Source organism: Macrotis lagotis, chromosome 2, assembly GCF_037893015.1.
Source record: "Macrotis lagotis isolate mMagLag1 chromosome 2, bilby.v1.9.chrom.fasta, whole genome shotgun sequence".
Lineage (NCBI taxonomy): Eukaryota > Metazoa > Chordata > Mammalia > Peramelemorphia > Peramelidae > Macrotis > Macrotis lagotis.
In genome coordinates, this window is record NC_133659.1 from 151,164,593 (window position 1) to 151,184,369 (window position 19,777).

General features: G+C 36.6%; 1 protein-coding gene across 2 annotated transcripts in view; it reads right to left on the reverse strand.

Moving 5' to 3' along the window:
- Positions 1-15,998, reverse strand: part of NTPCR (nucleoside-triphosphatase, cancer-related) — a 41,921-nt gene extending 25,923 nt beyond the window's left edge. For both annotated transcript variants that reach the window (XR_012475759.1, XM_074222997.1), the window contains exons 1-3: positions 15,912-15,998; positions 12,107-12,269; positions 10,552-10,648 (exon numbers count right to left, since the gene is read on the reverse strand). Coding sequence is in view for 1 of the 2 variants with exons in the window: in XM_074222997.1 (XP_074079098.1) it covers positions 10,552-10,648; positions 12,107-12,269; positions 15,912-15,945 (294 nt within the window). In the remaining variant the exon portion in view is untranslated. The remainder of the gene's footprint in view (positions 1-10,551; positions 10,649-12,106; positions 12,270-15,911) is intronic.
- Between the last annotated feature and the right edge of the window lie 3,779 nt (positions 15,999-19,777).

The following is a 19,777-nucleotide window of genomic DNA, read 5'->3' on the forward strand; positions in this document are numbered from 1 at the left end:
GCTCCCAACAAGAGAGAATTAAGATAAGAGGGAGAGAACACAGATATTTGTTCACTGAAAAAAATTAAATTTTTAAAGATGATAGCATCCTTACATAACATTTCTAGCCTAGATGAGATCTACCAGATAGTCACCACACAAGCAAAAAAGTTCTACATTCACTGTATTAGTTTAAAATGTGACATTATGATTAAACATTTATGTAATCAGTGCATTCAGTTTCAAAATACCTTTCCAGTCTAGTGACATGTGAATGTAGTATCTCCATGGGATAAAAAGACAATCTGGAAAGAACCATAAAAAAAGAAAAGTTTAATCTCACTCTCCTCTCAGTCTAACATTATACAGCTGTGCATATTCTGAACTGGGGAGGGGGTAGGATTGTTCTATCCTGACATTGTTCTTGTCTAATGGAAGTCTCTTCATAAGGATCCTCTCACCTCTGCATAGCAATATTTACCAGAATCCTCAGAACATCTGATATGTTTTGAAGTGCAAAGTAGGTGTGGGAGCAGGTTCCAATCTATTAAGTTGAATTTTAGAGTTGTGGGGAGTTTAAGGGTATTATTGCTCATCATCTCTGACATGTCATAAATCAAAATACAGTCCCTGAAATCTTCTAGACTACAAGAGCCATCCTGAATTAATGGGGATTGCCCATGGTAACTCATACTCTAGCCTATTCTTTAGTTCCAGGTAATATGGGAAATGGCCTAGAGGTCTAGATAATGGTACCCTATTAAAGGGTAGATGGCACTATTCCCATCCAATCCATAAGCATAGTAAGCTTGAGATACCATGACTTCCCCACACCAAAATGCTAAAGAAATATCTGCCAACTCATTCAGTTTCTTCAGTGGGAATTCAAGAAATAACATCCAAGAAACAGTCAGAGGAATATAGATTTAGAGTTGGAAGCATTGATTCTAATCCCTCTCATTTCACAAATGAAAAAAAATGAGGACCATAAAGGAAAATGAACTTGCCCAAAGTCACATGGGTTATAAATGTCAGAGCTAGGACTTAAAACCAAGGTCTCTAATCCCAAATCCATTGCCTATCTCCTCACAGTGCCAAGTTTCTTCTCTCTAATAATGAGCAGTCAGAGCTCTTAATTCTCTAACTATTAAGAAACTATACTGCAACCTAATGATTCTGAATAACTTTTTAAAAATCCATATTTTTAATAACAGACACATCATGATCAAGAAAATCCAATAATGGACCAATTCTATTAAGTTATCTAAAATAATTCATTGATTATGGTACTTAAGATCTCAATCTACCTAATAATGAAATACACATGAATTTACATAAGTATACATTATAAACCATTTTCAGAAAAGTACTTATTTGCAAAGAGGTAAATTAGTCCTTGCAGGGCTGCAGAACCTCTTCCACATTTGGGATGCTAGATAGTAACAATGGATGGAATATTAGACTTGTGAGTCAGGAAAATCTAAGCTTAAATATGGTCTCAGACATTAACCACGAGCAAGTCACAAACATGAGCAGTAAACAAACTGTTTACCTCAATTTCCTCATCTGTAAAATGGGGATAATAAAAGCACCTACCTTCCAATGGTGACATAAGGATCAGATAATATTTGTAAATTGCCTTACGAATCTTAGGGCAATCAGGTTGCACAGTGTGTAGAGTGCAGGGTCTGGAGTTAGGAAGAACTGAATTCAAATTCAGCCTCAGATACTTACTAGCTGTGTGGCCCTAGACAAGTCACTTAACCCTGTTTAATCTCAGTTTCCTATCTATAAAATGAGCTGAAGAAGGAAATGGCAAACCACTCCAGTATCTTTGCCAAGAAAATCCCAAATGGGGACACAGTGAGTCAGTCACAACTAAAAAAATAAACAAGTGATAAAAATGCAAATCTTAAAATATTATTTAAATATATTTATTAGTACTTTGAGAGTATGTGTGTATATATATACATATATATATGTATATATATATATATATATATATATATATATATATATATATATTTTGCAAAGGGGGAGAAAAGACCTTCCCACTAATTCCTTTGTATCTCTGTCTGAAGTTTTACTGTGTAAGTGTTCAGGGATAATTGCTGAAAAAAAGAAAAAAAATCCTTTGCTTTGAGAAATATTTTGATAAATTTTCAAACTTTTGATAACTGGTGCTAACATATGTTTGTTAGACTCTTTATTGTTATATTTGTTCAATTCTTTATTGTAGGATAGAAAAGTTAACTGTGAGATTCAAAACTGGTTCAGGTCCTATCTGACACATAATGGCTATGTGCCATTGGTTATGTACCACTGGACAAGTTATTTTAACTCCTCAATAAATGAGACTTTGTCAAAAAGCAAGTGCTCACCTGCTGTGGTAGAGTGACTTTTCTTAGAAAGAATTCCATAAACAAAAGAAATCACAGGTTCAATTAATTTTTTAATGAATTAATTGCAGTTAGCAAATTCAATAATAAAACAAATTTCCTTCATGAATTGTTTTAGGGCTTCATTATGGATGTAGAAGACTGGAAAAGATAATAAAAAGGCATTTGTAAATAAATAATGCTGATAAGAAATTCTTTGTATCTGTTTGCAAAGACTCCAATTCCAGCAGATGTTAACAAGAATTTTTCTTTTTCATCTTTTCAGGGAAGAGCTGACTTTCTTCCCTCTAATCTTAAATTGTGCTCACTCTAGACAAATCATGAAGCAGGTGAAGCTCATCTTATGTGTGCCCAAACTTCTCTTTCTAAATTGTTTTTCCCTTCTTCTTGGCTTGCCTGTCCCCAAATTCTACCTAACATTCTCCTGCTCCCAACTAATGCATAAATCAAAACACTTACTTATGGAAAAGATACAAAATAATTTACTCACATAATCTAGAAATGACTGAAAATTATAGGGTTACTTTTCTTGGGGTTATTTGCAAATCAAGGGTATACAAATGGAAAGAAGGAAAAAATGAATCTCTAATGATGTTTCAGAACTTAGAACCATAGTACTAGAAAGATCTAATTTTAATTGAATCACTTATAAAAATGGTCCTAAAGAATGAATGTTGAAGAGAAGTCATAGCTAGGAATTCTTTTTAACTAACTGGAACATATTCAGTGGGGGTCCGCAGAGAGAGAGAGAGAGAGAGAAATATGGCACAACAATTCCACATGGCAAAGAATGGCATGGAAAGACAGGCTCTTAAAGAGAGTCTAGCCAAAACACCTAAAGTGAGAGAAATTATTATTCACCAATGATTTGGGGAAATTCAGATTTCCCGCTTTTTCTTTTATCCTCCTTTCAAGAGCTCAGTCTCTAAAGGTTGATCTTCTTTACCCAGACCCCACATGGGTAGGACAGACCTCACTTGGGTAGGTGGGAATAAATCATTTGGGAGGAAAAAATTGTTTGAATAGACTGTCCATGGCTAGGGCTAATTTAGAAGTAAATGACAAATCAAAGTTCAGGTCCAGTGCCTCACTGTAATATTCATTCTCCATTATCATGTTAACTAATCAGAATTTATTGCCACTCTCAGGAATATACACTTCCAATGGTAATATAAGCCATGACTGCACCATTTTTATTATTTTTTGATCAAAGATCAAAATAAAAATGACCACTCTTTTTATTAAAATGCTGGTATTATTAATAAAATGATTAAATTAGCCAGAAATTATATTTCTTGAACCTTTTTAAATGCCACAAAAATATGACCCATAGTTATGGATCCATGCATCCCTGAATGAGGTTAAGATCTACATAGGTTGAGGATCCAGGAGAGAAGTATCATAGTGAAGGCATCTGAGGGAAGAAGAGTGGTCATACCATATTGCTAGCATAGGACCATAAAGTATAAGAAAAATGATATAGATTGAAGCAGGAGAGCTGATCTGGGGAGAAAACTCCCTACCTCCCTCAGTGGACATCAGTATCCTTGGGAAAATAGCAAACCAACCCTGTTTTGCCTCAGTCTGGCAGAGAACAGGATAGTGAAGTTTCAGTGCATTTCCATTTTTTTCTACAAAGAGGTTCTATAAACAGAAAGTGATAGCTTTTGATTTCGATGCCTAATCACAAAACAATGATTAAAGAATAAACTAAGGAAAGAATATATACTATATTATATACTATCAATTATAAAGAAATAGATAAGCCCCTCCCTACCCTTCAAAGAGGTATGTCCCCACTGGAAGCTGATTTCTAAAAAATTTGTCTCAAGTGGTCTGGAAAAAAATAAGCATCATTACTGGGTCAAGTATTAAGAAAATAAATTTCTCTGCACAACAGTCGTTTCTACTTTCTCTCCCATTCCCCATGACATCTCTCAACTCTTTGGTGGAATTTATTTCCGAATCAAAAGCAGCTTCTACTCTCAAAAATAAATGGTTTTTTGTTTGTTTGTTTTCTGACAAATCTCGCTCTGAACAAAAAATAGACTGATGTGAATTTCAAAATGCTATAGTTCTTCACTTAGTGGTCTCAATCTAGAATTGTGTTTCTTCTTATTTATGGCTAATTATATTATTCCCCTAATGTTGAATTATTTTTATTACATCTCTGGAATAAATCTAACTTGATCATAGTGAATATTTTTTTACCTTGTTGTTGTCATTATGTAATACTAGGTTTAAAGTTCCTGAATGAACAAGCATTAGTGATCTATAGTATCTATAGTTTTCTGTACTTGATTTCTCCTTCAGGGATTAGTACTCTATTTGTCTCATAAAAGAAGTTTGATAGAATGTTATTTTTTCTCAATTTTTGAGAATCTGTGTAGTATAGATGTTAATTGATCCTTAAGCATTTGGTAGAATTCACCTGTAAATATAGTGAATTTTTCCTCAACAAGAGTTTCCATCCCCATCTTCTTATGTTAGAAGTTCCTTAAAGCTAATTTAATATCATTTTTCTGAAACTAGATTGTTTAAAGAATGCCTCTTTCATGTTCTGTTGGTTTGATATTTTATGTAACTATAAATAATCTTTTCTTTTAAATCTACAGAGTTGCTGGCATGTAACTGTCTAGCACACAGAAAGATGGCAAGAGATTAGTGACCCAGGCCCAGAACAAGGAAGACCCACGTCTAGCAAATATTCATTGTATGAACCTGAGTTGGCCCAGGCAATGGTCTCAAGCCTCAGGAGTGCAGATATGGTACTGACCTGTATAAGAAGTTTCCTTACAAAGAATGCCAATGAAATCTCAGGTACAGGATAAAAAAAATAATAATTCTTTGATACAGGAGATTCTGATATTTCTTCTCTGCTGCCACTTTCATCTTATTCATTTTTTATTTTGGCAATCTGATTTTCCTCTCTGTTCTCTTTTAGACTAGATTAGATTAGTAAAGATTCTTTTGATATTTGTCAGTCTTTTCAAAGAAACAGATTTTAGTTGCATTGACCAGTTCTATGGTAATTTTCCACATCCCCTCCAGCTCTTAACTATTTATTACTTATCTAATTTTTAAGAAACTTTTTTGGCAGTATGCTTTGGTGGAATAAGCAGATTCTGGCATAGAAGACTTAAATTCTAACCCTGCCACTTGAAACTATCTTTGTTACTTCGAATAAATTACCCAACTTCCCTGGGTTTCATCATCCACCTAAGGAAAATAAGGGAGCCATACTAGATGACCTCTGGTGTCCTTTGCGATTCTAAATCTGTGATTTTATCTTTTGTGATTATTTTGGATTACTTGTGGCTTTTCTTCCTTTGTTAAATTGTATATTCTATTTATAGAATAAGCTTTTCTTCTTTCTATTTTGTTAATTTCATAGTTTCCCTTCCACAGTCCTACAAGAAAAGAAAGGCCTACAATTCTTTGACCTTCAGAAATACATTAAAATTTTTAGCTAGCATTTATCTAGAACTTTAAGTTTTGCAAAACACTATGCATTTATTATTTCATTTGATCCCCACAACCTTGGGGAAGGGGATATTATTATTATCATTCCCATTCAACAGATGAAGAAACTGAGGCTGAGAGGTTAGTGACTTGTCAAGAGTCACAACAGCTATGTCTGAGCTAGAATTTGAACTCTTCCAATTTAACTACTGTCTACATAAATCATTATCATTGTTAACCTATTTTATGATCCACTGTCTTTATCATCATGACACCTGAGATTAGGATGTCCCCTACAATCTGGGAACTTAAATCAAGTCTTCTAACTTAGGGGCAGCAAGGTGGTGTGGCAGATAAAACACCAGACCTGAAGTCAGAACACTCGTCATCTCCCTGAGTTCAAATCTGGCCTCAGACACTTATTAGCTGTGTGACCCTGGACAAGTCACTTAACCCAATTTGCCTCAGTTTCTTCATCTGTAAAATGAGCTGGAGAAGGAAATGGCAAATTATACCAATATTTATGCCAAGAAAATCTCAAAAAGGGCCACAAAGAGTCAGACACAACTGGAAAACAACTAAACAGTAACAAACTTCTGACTTTAGCTCTCTTTGCACTAACCAATCTTGACACTTAGAAAAAGTAAAATCTATAATTATCTCCCTATATTAATAGATAATAAGACATATTAGGAAATTGATCAATTTCAAATCTCAAATGTTTATTTTATGATTATATTTATATTATATTCTGAAATGTGAGTCTAACTAATTCACTGTTGGTGGAGCTGTGAACTCATCCAGCTTTTCTGGAAAGCAATTTGGAATTATGCCCAAAGAGCAATAAAAAGGAAACTGAGTGAATGTCCATCAATTGGGGAATGGCTGAACAAACTGGGGTATATGAACATTATGGAACACTATTATTCTATTAGAAACCAGGAGGGATGGGATTTCATGGAAGCCTGGAAAGATTTACATGACCTGATGCTGAGTGAGATGAGCAGAACCAGAAGAACAATGTATGCCATAACAGCAACATGGGTTGAAGAACAATCTCTTTTTTTAGTTTTTGCAAGGCAATGGAGTTAAGTGGCTTGCCCAAGGCCACACAGCTAGGTAATTATTAAGTGTCTGAGGCCGGATTTAAACCCAGGTACTCCTGACTCCAGGGCCGGTGTTCTATCCACTGTGCCACCTAGCCACCCCTGAAGATCAATCTTAATGGACTTGCTTATTTCACCAGTCCAACAATCAGTGACAATTTGGGGATATCTGTGATGGAGAATACCATCTGTATCCAGAAAAAGAATTGTGGAGTTCAAACAAAGACCATGGACTATTACCTTTAATTTTTTTAAAAAGTATCTCATTATGTAACTTTGCTATCTCTTATACTCTATTTTTTCCTTAAGAATATGATTTCTCAGGGTGGCTAGGTGGCACAGTGGATAAAGCACCGGCCCTGGAGTCAAGAGTACCTGGGTTCAAATCCGGTCTCAGACACTTAATAATTACCTAGCTGTGTGGCCTTGGGCAAGCCACTTAACCCCATTTGCCTTGCAAAAAAAAAAAAACCCCAAAAAAAAGAATATGATTTCTCTCTCAAGACATTCAATTTGGATCAATGCATAGCATGGAAACAATGTAAAGACTATCAGACTGCCTTCTGTGGGGGTTGGGGGGTAGGGAAATGAGATTAGGGGAAAAATTTTAAGATTCAAATATAAATAAATTTTTTTAAAAAAGAAAGAAAACCAGAGTTCAAGTCTTTCATTGTGTGTAATGCCAACTTGGTATAGTAAGTCTCTAGTGTGTGAATTATCGAGGAATCTTTTGTTGAGTACCACTGCCACAAAATTCCAATTAATACGCCATATCCCAGTTTAAAAGTCCTCTTTTCAATTCAGATTTCTCAGTCTTCAATTTGCTTAGCTGCATTGACAGCATTCTGAATTCTGTCCTTTCTTTTTCCCCTTCTAGGTTTTTCCTCCCCATCTTTGCCTACAGTCCCCCCAAAATATACTTTTCTTCTACTTAAGTGAAGGAAAACAAATGATTCACAAATCATACAAGCGAGGAAGCAGAGAATTATAAATCTGAAGTCTATATCCCCCTAATATTGTGAGAGGCTGAGTTCAATAATAAAGATAGAAGTGGATAGGAGAAATTTTAGGTTGTTTTCTAAATGACTGAAGCTCTTTATTCAGACTGGAAAATGATTTTTTATGCAACCTCACAGATAAATATAAAAAATTTACTTTTCTATTAGGCTATATAGTGTGCATGCACCTTTAGCAAGGTAAATGAAAACCAGTTTATTCTCTACTGTCCTAGGGTCAGTCATATTATAGGCCATTGAGTTTCAGTTTTAACTTGAAATTCCCTAGGCTCTCAGAATCATAGATTATAACTTAAAGTTCCCTTGGATATGACTGGCACAAAACCCATCAAAGAGGAAACTGAAGCCTGGAGGTTCAGGGCTAGGATTCAAACTCAAGATCTTTGACTATAAAAAGTACTCTTTCCACTGTCACAAAGTCATTTGTTTTCTGTTTTTGGACAGAATTACTCTCTAACCATGGAGGAAATAGGGCTATATTCATATGAGTGTGTGTGTGATCAAAGATAACCAGACCAAGGAATTTGGTACTTGTCATGCCTCAGTTCTAATTTTCTATTCAGGCATGGAGTGACCCCCTTTTTTTTTTTAACTAAGAAAATGTATATTTGTCTTTCCATGCTTCTGTTGAATTCATTCATTGCCTGGATGGGATTCTGTATTTGTGAATCAGTGATCCATATCCCTCACTTTACTAGATTCCAAGATCTATCTTTCTCAAGATGAATCAATTCAATTCTCAAACAAAATTCAAACAATTCCCTTTCATTTGAAAAATGTAAAACCTATGCATAGTTGATAGCCTAAGGCAATTCTCTTTTTAGGGAATATGCAGTAAGAAAACATATAGAGAAATATATAAATTTAAACAAATAATGAGAGATTATAAATTCTAAAAAGGATCAATTTCCTTAAGCCCATTACGATAATACATACAATAATGCAAAAAAAAAAAAAGTTTCTCAAGTAGAGAACACTTGCTATTTCAATGAATAACCTGTTCAGAGAGGCTAAATTTTCTTAATCAATGCAAAACCTTCCTTTGACACTGCAATACCATCTCTTCTTCACTAAGCCTGTAAACATGATCTATATTTCTTCCCACTTTTCCTCAAAATCTCTCAAGTCCTTTTCTGAACCATTTTACTGAAACTCAGTTCTCAAAGGCCACCATCATCAAATCCAATGACCATTTTTGGTGGGATTGACCACAGATTCTCCTCTCTCTTCCATCAATTTTTGGGGCACTGCTCTCTCTTAAGTTTCCTCTTATGTGACCAATTTTATCATTCTCTTCACATCTCCTAAATATGGGCATTCTCTAAAGCTCTGTCCTAGGCTCTCTTTTCTTTCTCTACACTCTCTCCATTCCTGATGTCAGACACTCACAGGACATCGATTAGCATTACAATGGAAACAGTTCTTAAACCTATAGATCCAACCCCAATCACTCCTGTTCATCCCAACTCTCCAACTGTTCAAAGAGCATCTTCATCTGAATGCCCACTGGTAGCCCAACCCCCAACATGTCTAAAACTTACTCTTCTAGCTTATCTTTCTCACTTAAATATGTCTTCTCCCAATCTTGCTTCTGTTGTTAACACCTCTATTCTCCCACTTACCCAAGGCTCAAAAAGCTCAATCATTACCAATACTTCCTATCCCCTCACATCAAATTAGTTACCAAAGCCTGTCAATATTACATCCACTCTGTATTTTATCTATCCTTTTCCATGCACTAACAGGATTACCATCACAATTCAGACCCTGAGTACTTCTCTCTTGGACTACTGTAATAACCTAACTGACCTTCTCTGACATAAATGACAACAGCAGCAACAACAAAAACTTTTCCCAATGTATACATCTAAATTCCAAACCCCAAAAACCACAGTGGCTCCCTAGTGTCTATTAAATAAAATACAAATTCTATAGTCAAGCATTTGAGGTCCTCCTCAATGTGCCTTCAACCTACTTTTTTCAGCAAGAGGCAATTTGTCAGAGCAATGGGAGGAAAAGAAGTACTATTTTCAAACCTTAGTTCAAATCCTGGCCCTTCCACTTACAAACTCTAGGACCTTAAACAGATCAATTCACCATCAGGCCTCAGCTTCCTCAATTGTATAAATGCAGGGGTTACAGGACCTAACAAGGCTAAATTCAGCATCTTAAAAATGGAAAGAAGGGGTGGCTAGGTGGTGCAGTGGATAGAGCACCGGCCCTGGAGTCGGGAGTACCTGAGTTCAAATCAGACCTCAGACACTTAATAATTACCCAGCTGTGTGGCCTTGGGCAAGCCACTTAACCCCATTGCCATTTGCCTTGCAAAAACCTTTAAAAAAAAAAAAAAGGAAAGAAATAGCTTACTTGCAAATAATGAAGGCAAATAATTGTTAGAACTGTAGTGTTTTAAGTCTAGGAGCTTACTTAATAATAGTACCTGAGAAATAACCAATCAATTGACCTAAATGTCATAAAAGTGAAAAACTGACCTTCCATGAATCAGAAAAAGCTACTTTGGTAGGCTAGGTCACCCCTGGTTGGCAATGTTGACAGTTTGGGTTAAAGACATTTTAAGTTAATACTCACATTTTTCAACACTGGGAGAGCTAACTGCTCAAAAGAAAGAAGGTCTACCACATATTGCCCCACTCGGTATTCACGTCTTCCAGTGGAAGGTTCTGACCTAAATGTGAAAAACAGATTGTTCTGAATATCATCAGTTTCCTCTGTTGATGTCTCTGGTAACAGAGCTACATCTTTGGAGCTGGATCATCCTCAGAGTTATTCATCCCTTGACTAGGTAGCTAGCCATGAGGACTGACTCCACCCACACCCAAGGGCACTGCTCTGGGGGACTGAACCTGGAGAGGTTAAACATGTCCTCACACTGATTCTGGTTCCAAATGTTGTATCTGTTTGTTTATTCTTTCAATAAGCATTTATTAGGTTTCTATTATATACCAATATCTAGGCATGGGAGATATAAAGACAAAAATACAATCATTACATCATAGCCCTTGGAAACATTAACTCATTTGCTCCTCACAAGTCTCTGAGGTAGGACCTATTAATACACCCATCTAAAAGATAAGGAAACTGAGACTGAGAAACAAAGTGACTTGTCCTTAATGTATATCTAAGGCAGGATTCAAACCCAGGACTTCCTCTTTCCAAATCCAGAGTATTATCTATTCCTTATATATCTAGAGGTTGATGTTAGAGACATTAGTTAGAAGCACAGTAGATAGAGTGCTGGGCTGAAGTGAGTCAGGAAGTCCCGAATTCAAATCTAGTCTCAAAATTCCTACTAGCTGTGAGACCCTGAACAAATCACTTAATCTCCGACTCAATTCTCTCAACTGTAAAATGGAGATAACAGCACTTAATTGACAAGAATGTTGCAAGGATCAAATGAGACATATGTAAAAGCACTTAGCCTGACATACAGTAGGTGCCTAATAAATGCTTGTTTTCTCCCTTTCCCTCCTTCTACAGAAGGATGGCTTTCCCCTATAGATTCTAAGTTCCTATAATGCAGGGCCTTTTGTCATCATTATTTTATCTCCAGAACACAGCATGATATCTGGTATACAGCAGGAGTTTAATGACCTGTTCATGGAGCTTTATCAGATTCCCCAGTCCAAAGTTATCTCATTTCTTGCTCTCCTTTTTAAAAGTTCTTCCAGTATTTTCACATTTTATTTTAATTAAAATAATATATATTTATATAATGTATATCATACATTTATATATTTGTGTGTCTTATATTTATATGCATATATGTGTATATATGTATTCTACATGGGAATCCATATGGCAAGAGAAGAGTGTTTTTCTCTTCTTTACATTTCCCACAACACAGCACAATGACTGTGGGTATTGAATAAATATTTATAGAACTAAATTGATTTCAAAATCTATTTCTGTGTTTGCATTTGCTATAGAAATTTACTCAGCTCCTAAAGTCCTACCTCTTTTAAACACTATGTCCAGATATAAGGGAGGAATGTGGGGGGAAAATAGTCAATCTGATGAGGACACCCTGAATATGATTTTAGAAGCTGCCTACAGAGCAATAAGCTTCCATTTTATCAGAATAGGAAGCTTCCCAAAAGAACCCCCATAATATAAATATCAGTACCCAACTCTAGACAAAGGCCCCCTCAATCCAGACAATGTGACCACATCAAATCCTACTCTTCTCCCGCCTTGTCTGACTTCTTCTGTATAAAATCCATCAACAGGCACACCCAGGGATCTGAGAGCATCACTGGCTTTCTGGATGAGTGTGGTTTTTCCAACCCCTAAAAGAAAAAACAAGTGCCCATTAATAAAGCCAAGAGTACCAGAGTTTGCAAGATTCCAGAGTAGTAATCATTCTCAATGGTGTGCAAATGAATTCCATGAATATTAATTTTATTTTAATTCTGATTGCTCCAGGTGTTTAAAACTTTTTCATCTCAAGTTGAAAAAAGAAGAATCAAAATCTGTAGTTTCTGGGTTTTCTTTTTATATTCTGGAGCATGCCTAATTTTGCAGCACAAGGTCCCACTGCCAAGTCTAAGTAACAAAAGGGGCTTTGATATTCATCTCCTGGCAATTTACATCCTATGGAACAAGGTTTTGTTTTCTCCAGGCAGAGAGAAAACTTGGGATTGACTCATTTTTCCATCTAGGAAGTGAAACCAAGGAGCCTAGGCCAAAGGCCTTAATCAAAGAAAACCCAGATTTGGACTTCTTGCTCACTTAACAGTAGAAGTATAAGGAAAAATGATGTCCTGATTCAGGAGGACTGGACTGTGTCTGTGAGGATGCTGTATCCCCAATTGAATGTGGGATTCTTGAAAACAGGAACTGCTCCACTTCTGTCTACAACCTACCACAAAGCATTGCATTCAGCAGGTAACTAATGTTTGTTGAATTAAAGTGAATTTCCAACTCAGGGACACAAAGACTCTGGAAAACACTAATTTTCAATGGAGTCCATCCTTCTCCAAGCCCTGCCCTCTACTACAATGCCTCCCTCTGAATCCATCATACCCGAGAGATATCAGGTCTTCTGGCCCTCTGGCCCATTCCTATAGGGTATAGAATGTAACAAGCTAGTTTATTAGCTCTGCTTGCAGAACAATAAGTACTAAGGGGGTATTATCTTGGAAGTATTTAAATTTTGCTTTCTGTAGACATCAAGACTTGACCTAATGGAGTGACTAATTATTCTGGCCAAGTCTGCTAAGAAGACATGAGATGCAAAGGGCCTACTGTACCAGCAGTTAGAACCCAATTTCTAACCTCAATTCCCTTAGTTGTATGACCTTGTTCAAGTCATCTACACAATAATTTAGAAATATCAGCTATTATTATTTTTTCTATTTCCTTCACTGTACAACTGGGATAATATTCTTTGCTCCATCTACTTAACAGAGCTCTGTGAACTTTCAAAACATCATGTACATGACAAGCTATCATTATTATTATTTTGAACCTTCTCTAGTAAAATTAATCAGATTACTAATAAATCAATAAAATCAATATTAATTTTTATCTGAGTTTTCTTCACTGTAAAACTGGGATAATATTCTTTGCACTATCTACTTAATTCACAAGACAGAGCTCTGTGAACTTTCAAAACACTACGTACATGATAAGCTATCATTATTATTTTGAACCCTTCTCTAATAAAATCAGGTTAATAATAATCATTAAAATCAATTATTCTGCAACAATACAGGGCTAACCCAAATTCCTCAAAAAAATCTTTAAGGTTTCTTTAAAATATTTATTGATCAGGCAGAACCATTTAATTTTATATTCACTTATTTTAGGGTGGAACTCCTGATTCTACCCTAATATTCCAATTGGATCAAGGCTGTTGTAACATGAAAAACAATAGGCAAGTGTTCAATCACCTCAAATAATTTGAAAAAAAGTATTTTCTAGTAAAAGCACCATTTTAGGAATCACATCACTTGGGATATTGCCCTTAAATACCTTTGTGTCTTATTGTTGTTGAATTAAACCGAATTCCCAGTTTAGAGTGACATAGACTCTGGAAAGCACCAATTTTCAACAGAGTCCCTTCTTCTAAATGCCCCCCTCCTCTTAAACACTTAGGATGCCAAACCCCTAGTCCCCACTTCCTAACTAGCTATAACTATTACAAAGTATGTTTCTCAAAGGGACGTCATCAGAACAAGATAATACACTGTTAATGTGCTTTTGAAGTTTTTCTGAAGTCAGGAAGAGGGGAAAAAAAAGCCTTCTTCCCTCCTGTAAAAGAGTTCTTCTGATTTTAAGATTTCCTATCTCTAGTTAGTGATGCTAGATTTTATTAACATAACAGATTCACTAAGTGATTGGTCAGAGGGATCTAAAAGCTAGCCTGGGAAGTGAACCTAACATAACAACTCTTTGATGGGAGGATCATTTTTTTTTCATGTTTATATCTCCCAACCTAACACAATCCTCTACAAATATAAAAGTGCATACTTAATAAATGTTCACTGAACTGAAATGAATTCTATATGGAAACGTGTATGGAATTTCAGAATATAATCCATTTAGATGTTGGAAAACTGCCTGTAGATTGTTTTTAAATGTTTTTGATTGCCTTCTTCTAGGTTCCTTTTAAATTTGAAACCTCAAAGTCAGATTTTGCTACAAGGGCAATAAACAGTGGAAATAATCATGTATGTTAGAAAGGATTTTATCTGAAAAAATACCAGAGGTCAGTGTTTCAGTTGGGCAATGGAAAGAGGAATAGTGGTTTGAAGTGCCTGTAGTATGTGTCCTCATTAGTGGCCTAAGGCATTATCAAGAATATCATAAGAAATGGACAGACACCAGCACCCAGGAAATAATAATAATAATAATAATAGTAGTAGTAGTAGTAGTAGTAATAATAATGATAATAATAGCAACCTGGAAAACCACCTTGGACCCTGAGAGGATGCTCTTGGAGACTTACATAAAGACACATATAAGAAACACAAGATGCTATTACATGGAGAATCAGTAATTGCATCAGGTGATGGATTAGGAAGTAACACTAAATTCACTAATCCATCAATCCAATCGATTGGGTTTCATTTCTAAGGCCCACTGGGCAAAATGAGTAATAAAGAAAACTTCTTCCTAGTAATCAGACTATTTGAGAACACGGGGACCTGAGAGTTCACTCAGTCTCCCCCAATCATATAAGAGGGTTGGAGAGGAAAGTCTCTGTCTCTCCTCGCAAGTCAGTCTCTTTCCTGCCATTCCTCTTAAGAGCCCCAGGAGACAGGCGACTGGCCCAGGGCCATGCGGGAGGCTATTTATTAATAATGGCTAGCATCCCACAATCCCCATTTCACAAACAAGAACACTGATCCGGGTGTTCAGCTCGGGAGCTTCCTGGGTCGGTTTTGAACCCGGGTCTCCCTGCCTCCATCCCCGATGCACGTGGCTGAAACCAACGTCCCAGACACTGGACACCCGCCACAGGAGAGCGAAGGGTTGAACCATCTCTCCTTATGGCTTCTCCTTCCATCCCTGCCTCCATCCGGCGCCTCCCAAAAGGGCCCGGCGGGGAGGATGAATGAGGAGGCGCCAAAAACGAGGGCTTTGCGGTCCATCATCCAGCCTGGTAATAAACTTGACCTCGAGCGGGGGCGTGTGGGAGTCTTGACCCCGAGAGAGGCGGCCCCGGCGCGGGTGGACGGGGAGGGCGAGGGCAGGGGCCGCGAGAGCCCAGCGGCGCATCCCATTGGTCCCGGGCAGGGAGGGGGCGGGGCCAAGGGGCCAACTACCGCGCCGCGGTTCAGGAGGCGCCAATGGGGTGCGGGGAGGCCAGGCCCGAGTGGGGGCACCGCGCGGGGCGGGGGCCTAACTTCCCTTCCCCTCTTCAGCAGCGTGAGCCTGTCGTGGAAGTCTCGAAAGGGGCTGCACCGCCGGGGAGCTGGCTTTACCTGGGGGCCCCGTTAAGAACACATGTTTGGTCATGCTGGGCTCTGGCAGCTCTCAGATCCTCCCTCCCGGAAGTCGCCACCTCAAGCCCCGCCTCCTCCCCCTCCTCTTCCGTTTCCCTTCCCTGCCTCTTCCCCCCTCCCCGCTGGAGGAGGGTGGACAGCACCTGCGCATGCTCCCTGTGCCTCTGCTTTAGCATCCAGAGTTGTTCTAACTGAAGGGGAAATTCCATTCTGATCTGGACAGCCTGCAGCCCAGAAAAAAGGGAAAGATCATCCACATTTGAAATGTTATATTACTAGTTCCTGACACTGGTTCTTACTTGATAGTCCTTACTTGATAGTTTCTTAAGCATCTGGTACCTGCCTGGCTCTGTCCTAAACCTTTTTTTTATTTTTTAATTTTATTTTCATCCATATGCACATGTATATTTTTAAGTTACAAAATTTCCTTCCATCCTCCCTTCCCACTCCCCCCTCCCCTCAATGCAGAACAGTCAAGTTAAGCATTGTAGATATTAATTTTTGATAAACATGTTTACAAATTAGTTATTTTTAATATGAGGAATTAGGATCAAAGGAAAGAGATACATAAGAGATAATTTTTATAAACTGTTCATCAGATTCTGAACAGTTGGTTTGGAGCTGCTTCCATCAAGACTGTTCATCTTGCAATGTTGTTGATGTGTACATTGTTCTCTTGACTCTACTCCCTTCACTCAGCCTCAGATCGCCAAAGTCGTTCCTTGCTTCTCTAGAGTCCAACCATTTATGGATTCTTATAGAAAATAATATTCCATAGTATTCATGTATGGTAACTTGTTTAGCCATTCCCCAATTGATGGCCATCCCCTCAATTTACAATTCTTTGCCACTTCAAAAAGAGCTTCTATGAATATTTTAGAACATGTAGGACTTTCCCTTTTTTTTTTTTTTATAATTTCTCCTGGATATAGACCTAGAACTAGATTGCTGGGACAAAAGGTATGAACAGTTTTATTGCTTTTTGGGCATAGTTCCATATGCTCTCCAGAAAAGTTGAATCCATTCACAACTCCACCAGCAATGCATCAATGTACCAATCTTCCCACAACCTCTCCAAAACTGATCATTTGCCTTGTGCTCATCTTGGTCAATCTGATAGGTGTGAGGTGACACCTCATTGTTGTTTTAATAAGCATTTCTCTAATCAATAATGATTTGGATCTTTTTTTCTTATGATTATATATAGCTTTCATTTCTTCATTTGAAAATTATCTGTCCCTGGGGAATGATTTGTGACATTATAAATTTGATGCAATTCTCAATATATTTTAGAAATGAAACCTTTATCAGATTTCCTAATTGTGAAGATTACTTCCTAACTTTCTGCTTTCTTTCTAATTTTGGCAGTATTGATTCTATTAGTGCAAAATCTTTTTAATTTAATATAGTCAAATTCATTCATTTTGCAGTTTATAATGTGCTCTAATTCGTGTTTGGTCATAAATTTATCCCATTTCCATAGATCTGATGGATTATTTCTTGGTCTATTAATTTATCTTTGGTGTCACTCTTTATGTCTAAATCCAGTATCCATTTTGTATGTGGATTTGTGTCCAGTTTTTGCCATGCTATTTTCGTTTTCCCAACAATTTTTGTCAGTTAGAAAGTTATTATCACAGAAGCTGATGTCTTTGGGTTTGTCAAACAACAGATTGCTATAGTCATTTACTATGGTTTCTTTTGAACCTATCCTAATCCACTGATCCATTACTCTATTTTTTTAACCAGTACCAGGAAGTTTCAATGACTGCCACTTTATAGTATAGTTTTAGATCTGGTAGAGCTAGGCTACCTTCCTTTACATTATTTTTCATCAGTTCTCTTGCTATTCTTGTTGCTCCAGATGAATTTTGTACTATTTTTTTCCTAGCTCAGTAAAATAGTCATTTTGTAGATTGATTGGTATGGCACTGAATAAGTAATTTAATTTGGGTGGAACTGTCTTTTTTTAAAATCATATTAGCTCAACCTAACCATGAGCAATTAACATATTTTCCCAATTATTTAGATATGACTTTAATTGGGTAAGAAGTGCTTCATAACTGTTTTCATACAGTTTCTGAATTTGCCTTGGGAGGTAGAGTCCCAAGTATTTAATGTTGTCTATAGTTACCTTAAATGGAATTTCTCTTTCTACCTCTTGGTCTTGGCTTTGTTGTTAATATGTATATATATATATATATATATATATATACACATATATATATATACACATATATATATGTATATATATAAAAATATATATTTAAATATATATATATATATATATATATATATATATATAAATGCTGATGATTTATATGGGTTTATTTTATATCCTGCTACTTTGTTGAATTTGTTAATAGTTTCAAGGAGTTTTTTAAGATGATTTTCTCTGTTCTCTAGGTATACTGTCATATCATCTGCAAAGAGTGAAAGTTTTGCTTCCTCATTGACAATTCTTATTCCTTCAATTTCTTTTTCTTCTCTTATTGCTAGAGCTAACATTTCTAATATTATATATTTTTTATTAATTTTCATTAAAGATATTATTTGAGTTTTACAATTTTCCTCCCAATCTTACTTCCCCCCCCCCCATGGAAAGCAATCTGTCAGTCTTTACTTTGTTTCCATATTGTACCGTGATCCAAATTGGGTGTTATGAGAGAGAAATCATATCCTTAGAGAAGAGACAAGAATTCTAAGAGGTAACAAGATCAGACAATAAGATATCTGTTTTTTTCTAAATCAAAGGGAATAGGCCTTGAACTTTTTTCAAACTCCACAGCTCCTTAACTGGATACAGATGGCACTCTCCATTGCAGACAGCTCAAAATTGCTTCTGATTGTTGCACTGATGGAATGAGCAAGTCCTACAAGGTTGATCATCACTCCCATGTTGCTGTTAGAGTATACAGTGTTTTTCTGGTTCTGCTCATCTCACTCAGCATCAGTTCATGCAAATTCCTCCAGGCTTCCCTGAAATCCTGTCCCTCCTGCTTTCTAATAGAACAATAGTATTATATGACATACGTATACCACAGTTTGCTAAGCCATTCCCCAATTGAAGGACATTTACTTGATTTCCAATTCTTTGCCACCACAAACAGGGCTGCTATATAAATATTTTTTGTACAAGTAATGTTTTTACCCTTTTTCTTCATCTCTTCAGGATATAGACCCAGTAGTGGTATTGCTGGGTCAAAGGGTATGCACATTTTTGTTGCCCTTTGGGCATAGTTCCAAATAGCTCTCCAGAAAAGTTGGATGAGTTCACAGCTCTACCAACAGTGTAATAGTGTCCCAGATTTCCCACATCCCTTCCAACAATGATCATTATCCTTTCTGGTCATATTGGCCAATCTGAGATGTGTGAGGTGGTACCTCTGAGAAGCTTTAATTTGCATTTCTCTAATAATTAAGGATTTAGAGCATTTTTTCATAGGGTTATGAATTGCTTTGATCTCCTCATCTGTAAATTGCCTTTGCATGCCCTTTGACCATTTGTCCATTGGGGAATGGCTTTTTGTTTTAAAAATATGACTCAGTTCTCTGTATATTTTAGAAATGAGTCCTTTGTCAGAATCATTATTGTAAAGATTGTTTCCCAATTTACTACATTTCTTTTGATCTTGGTTACAGTGGTTTTATCTGTGCAAAAACTTTTTAATTTAATGTAATCAAAATCATCTAACTGGTTTTTGGTGATATTCTCCAACTCTTTCTTAGTCATAAACTGCTCCCCTTCCCATAGATCTGACAGGTATACTAGTCCTTGATCTTCTAATTTGCTTATAGTATTGTTTTTTATGTCTATGTCCTGTAACCATTTGGATCTTATCTTG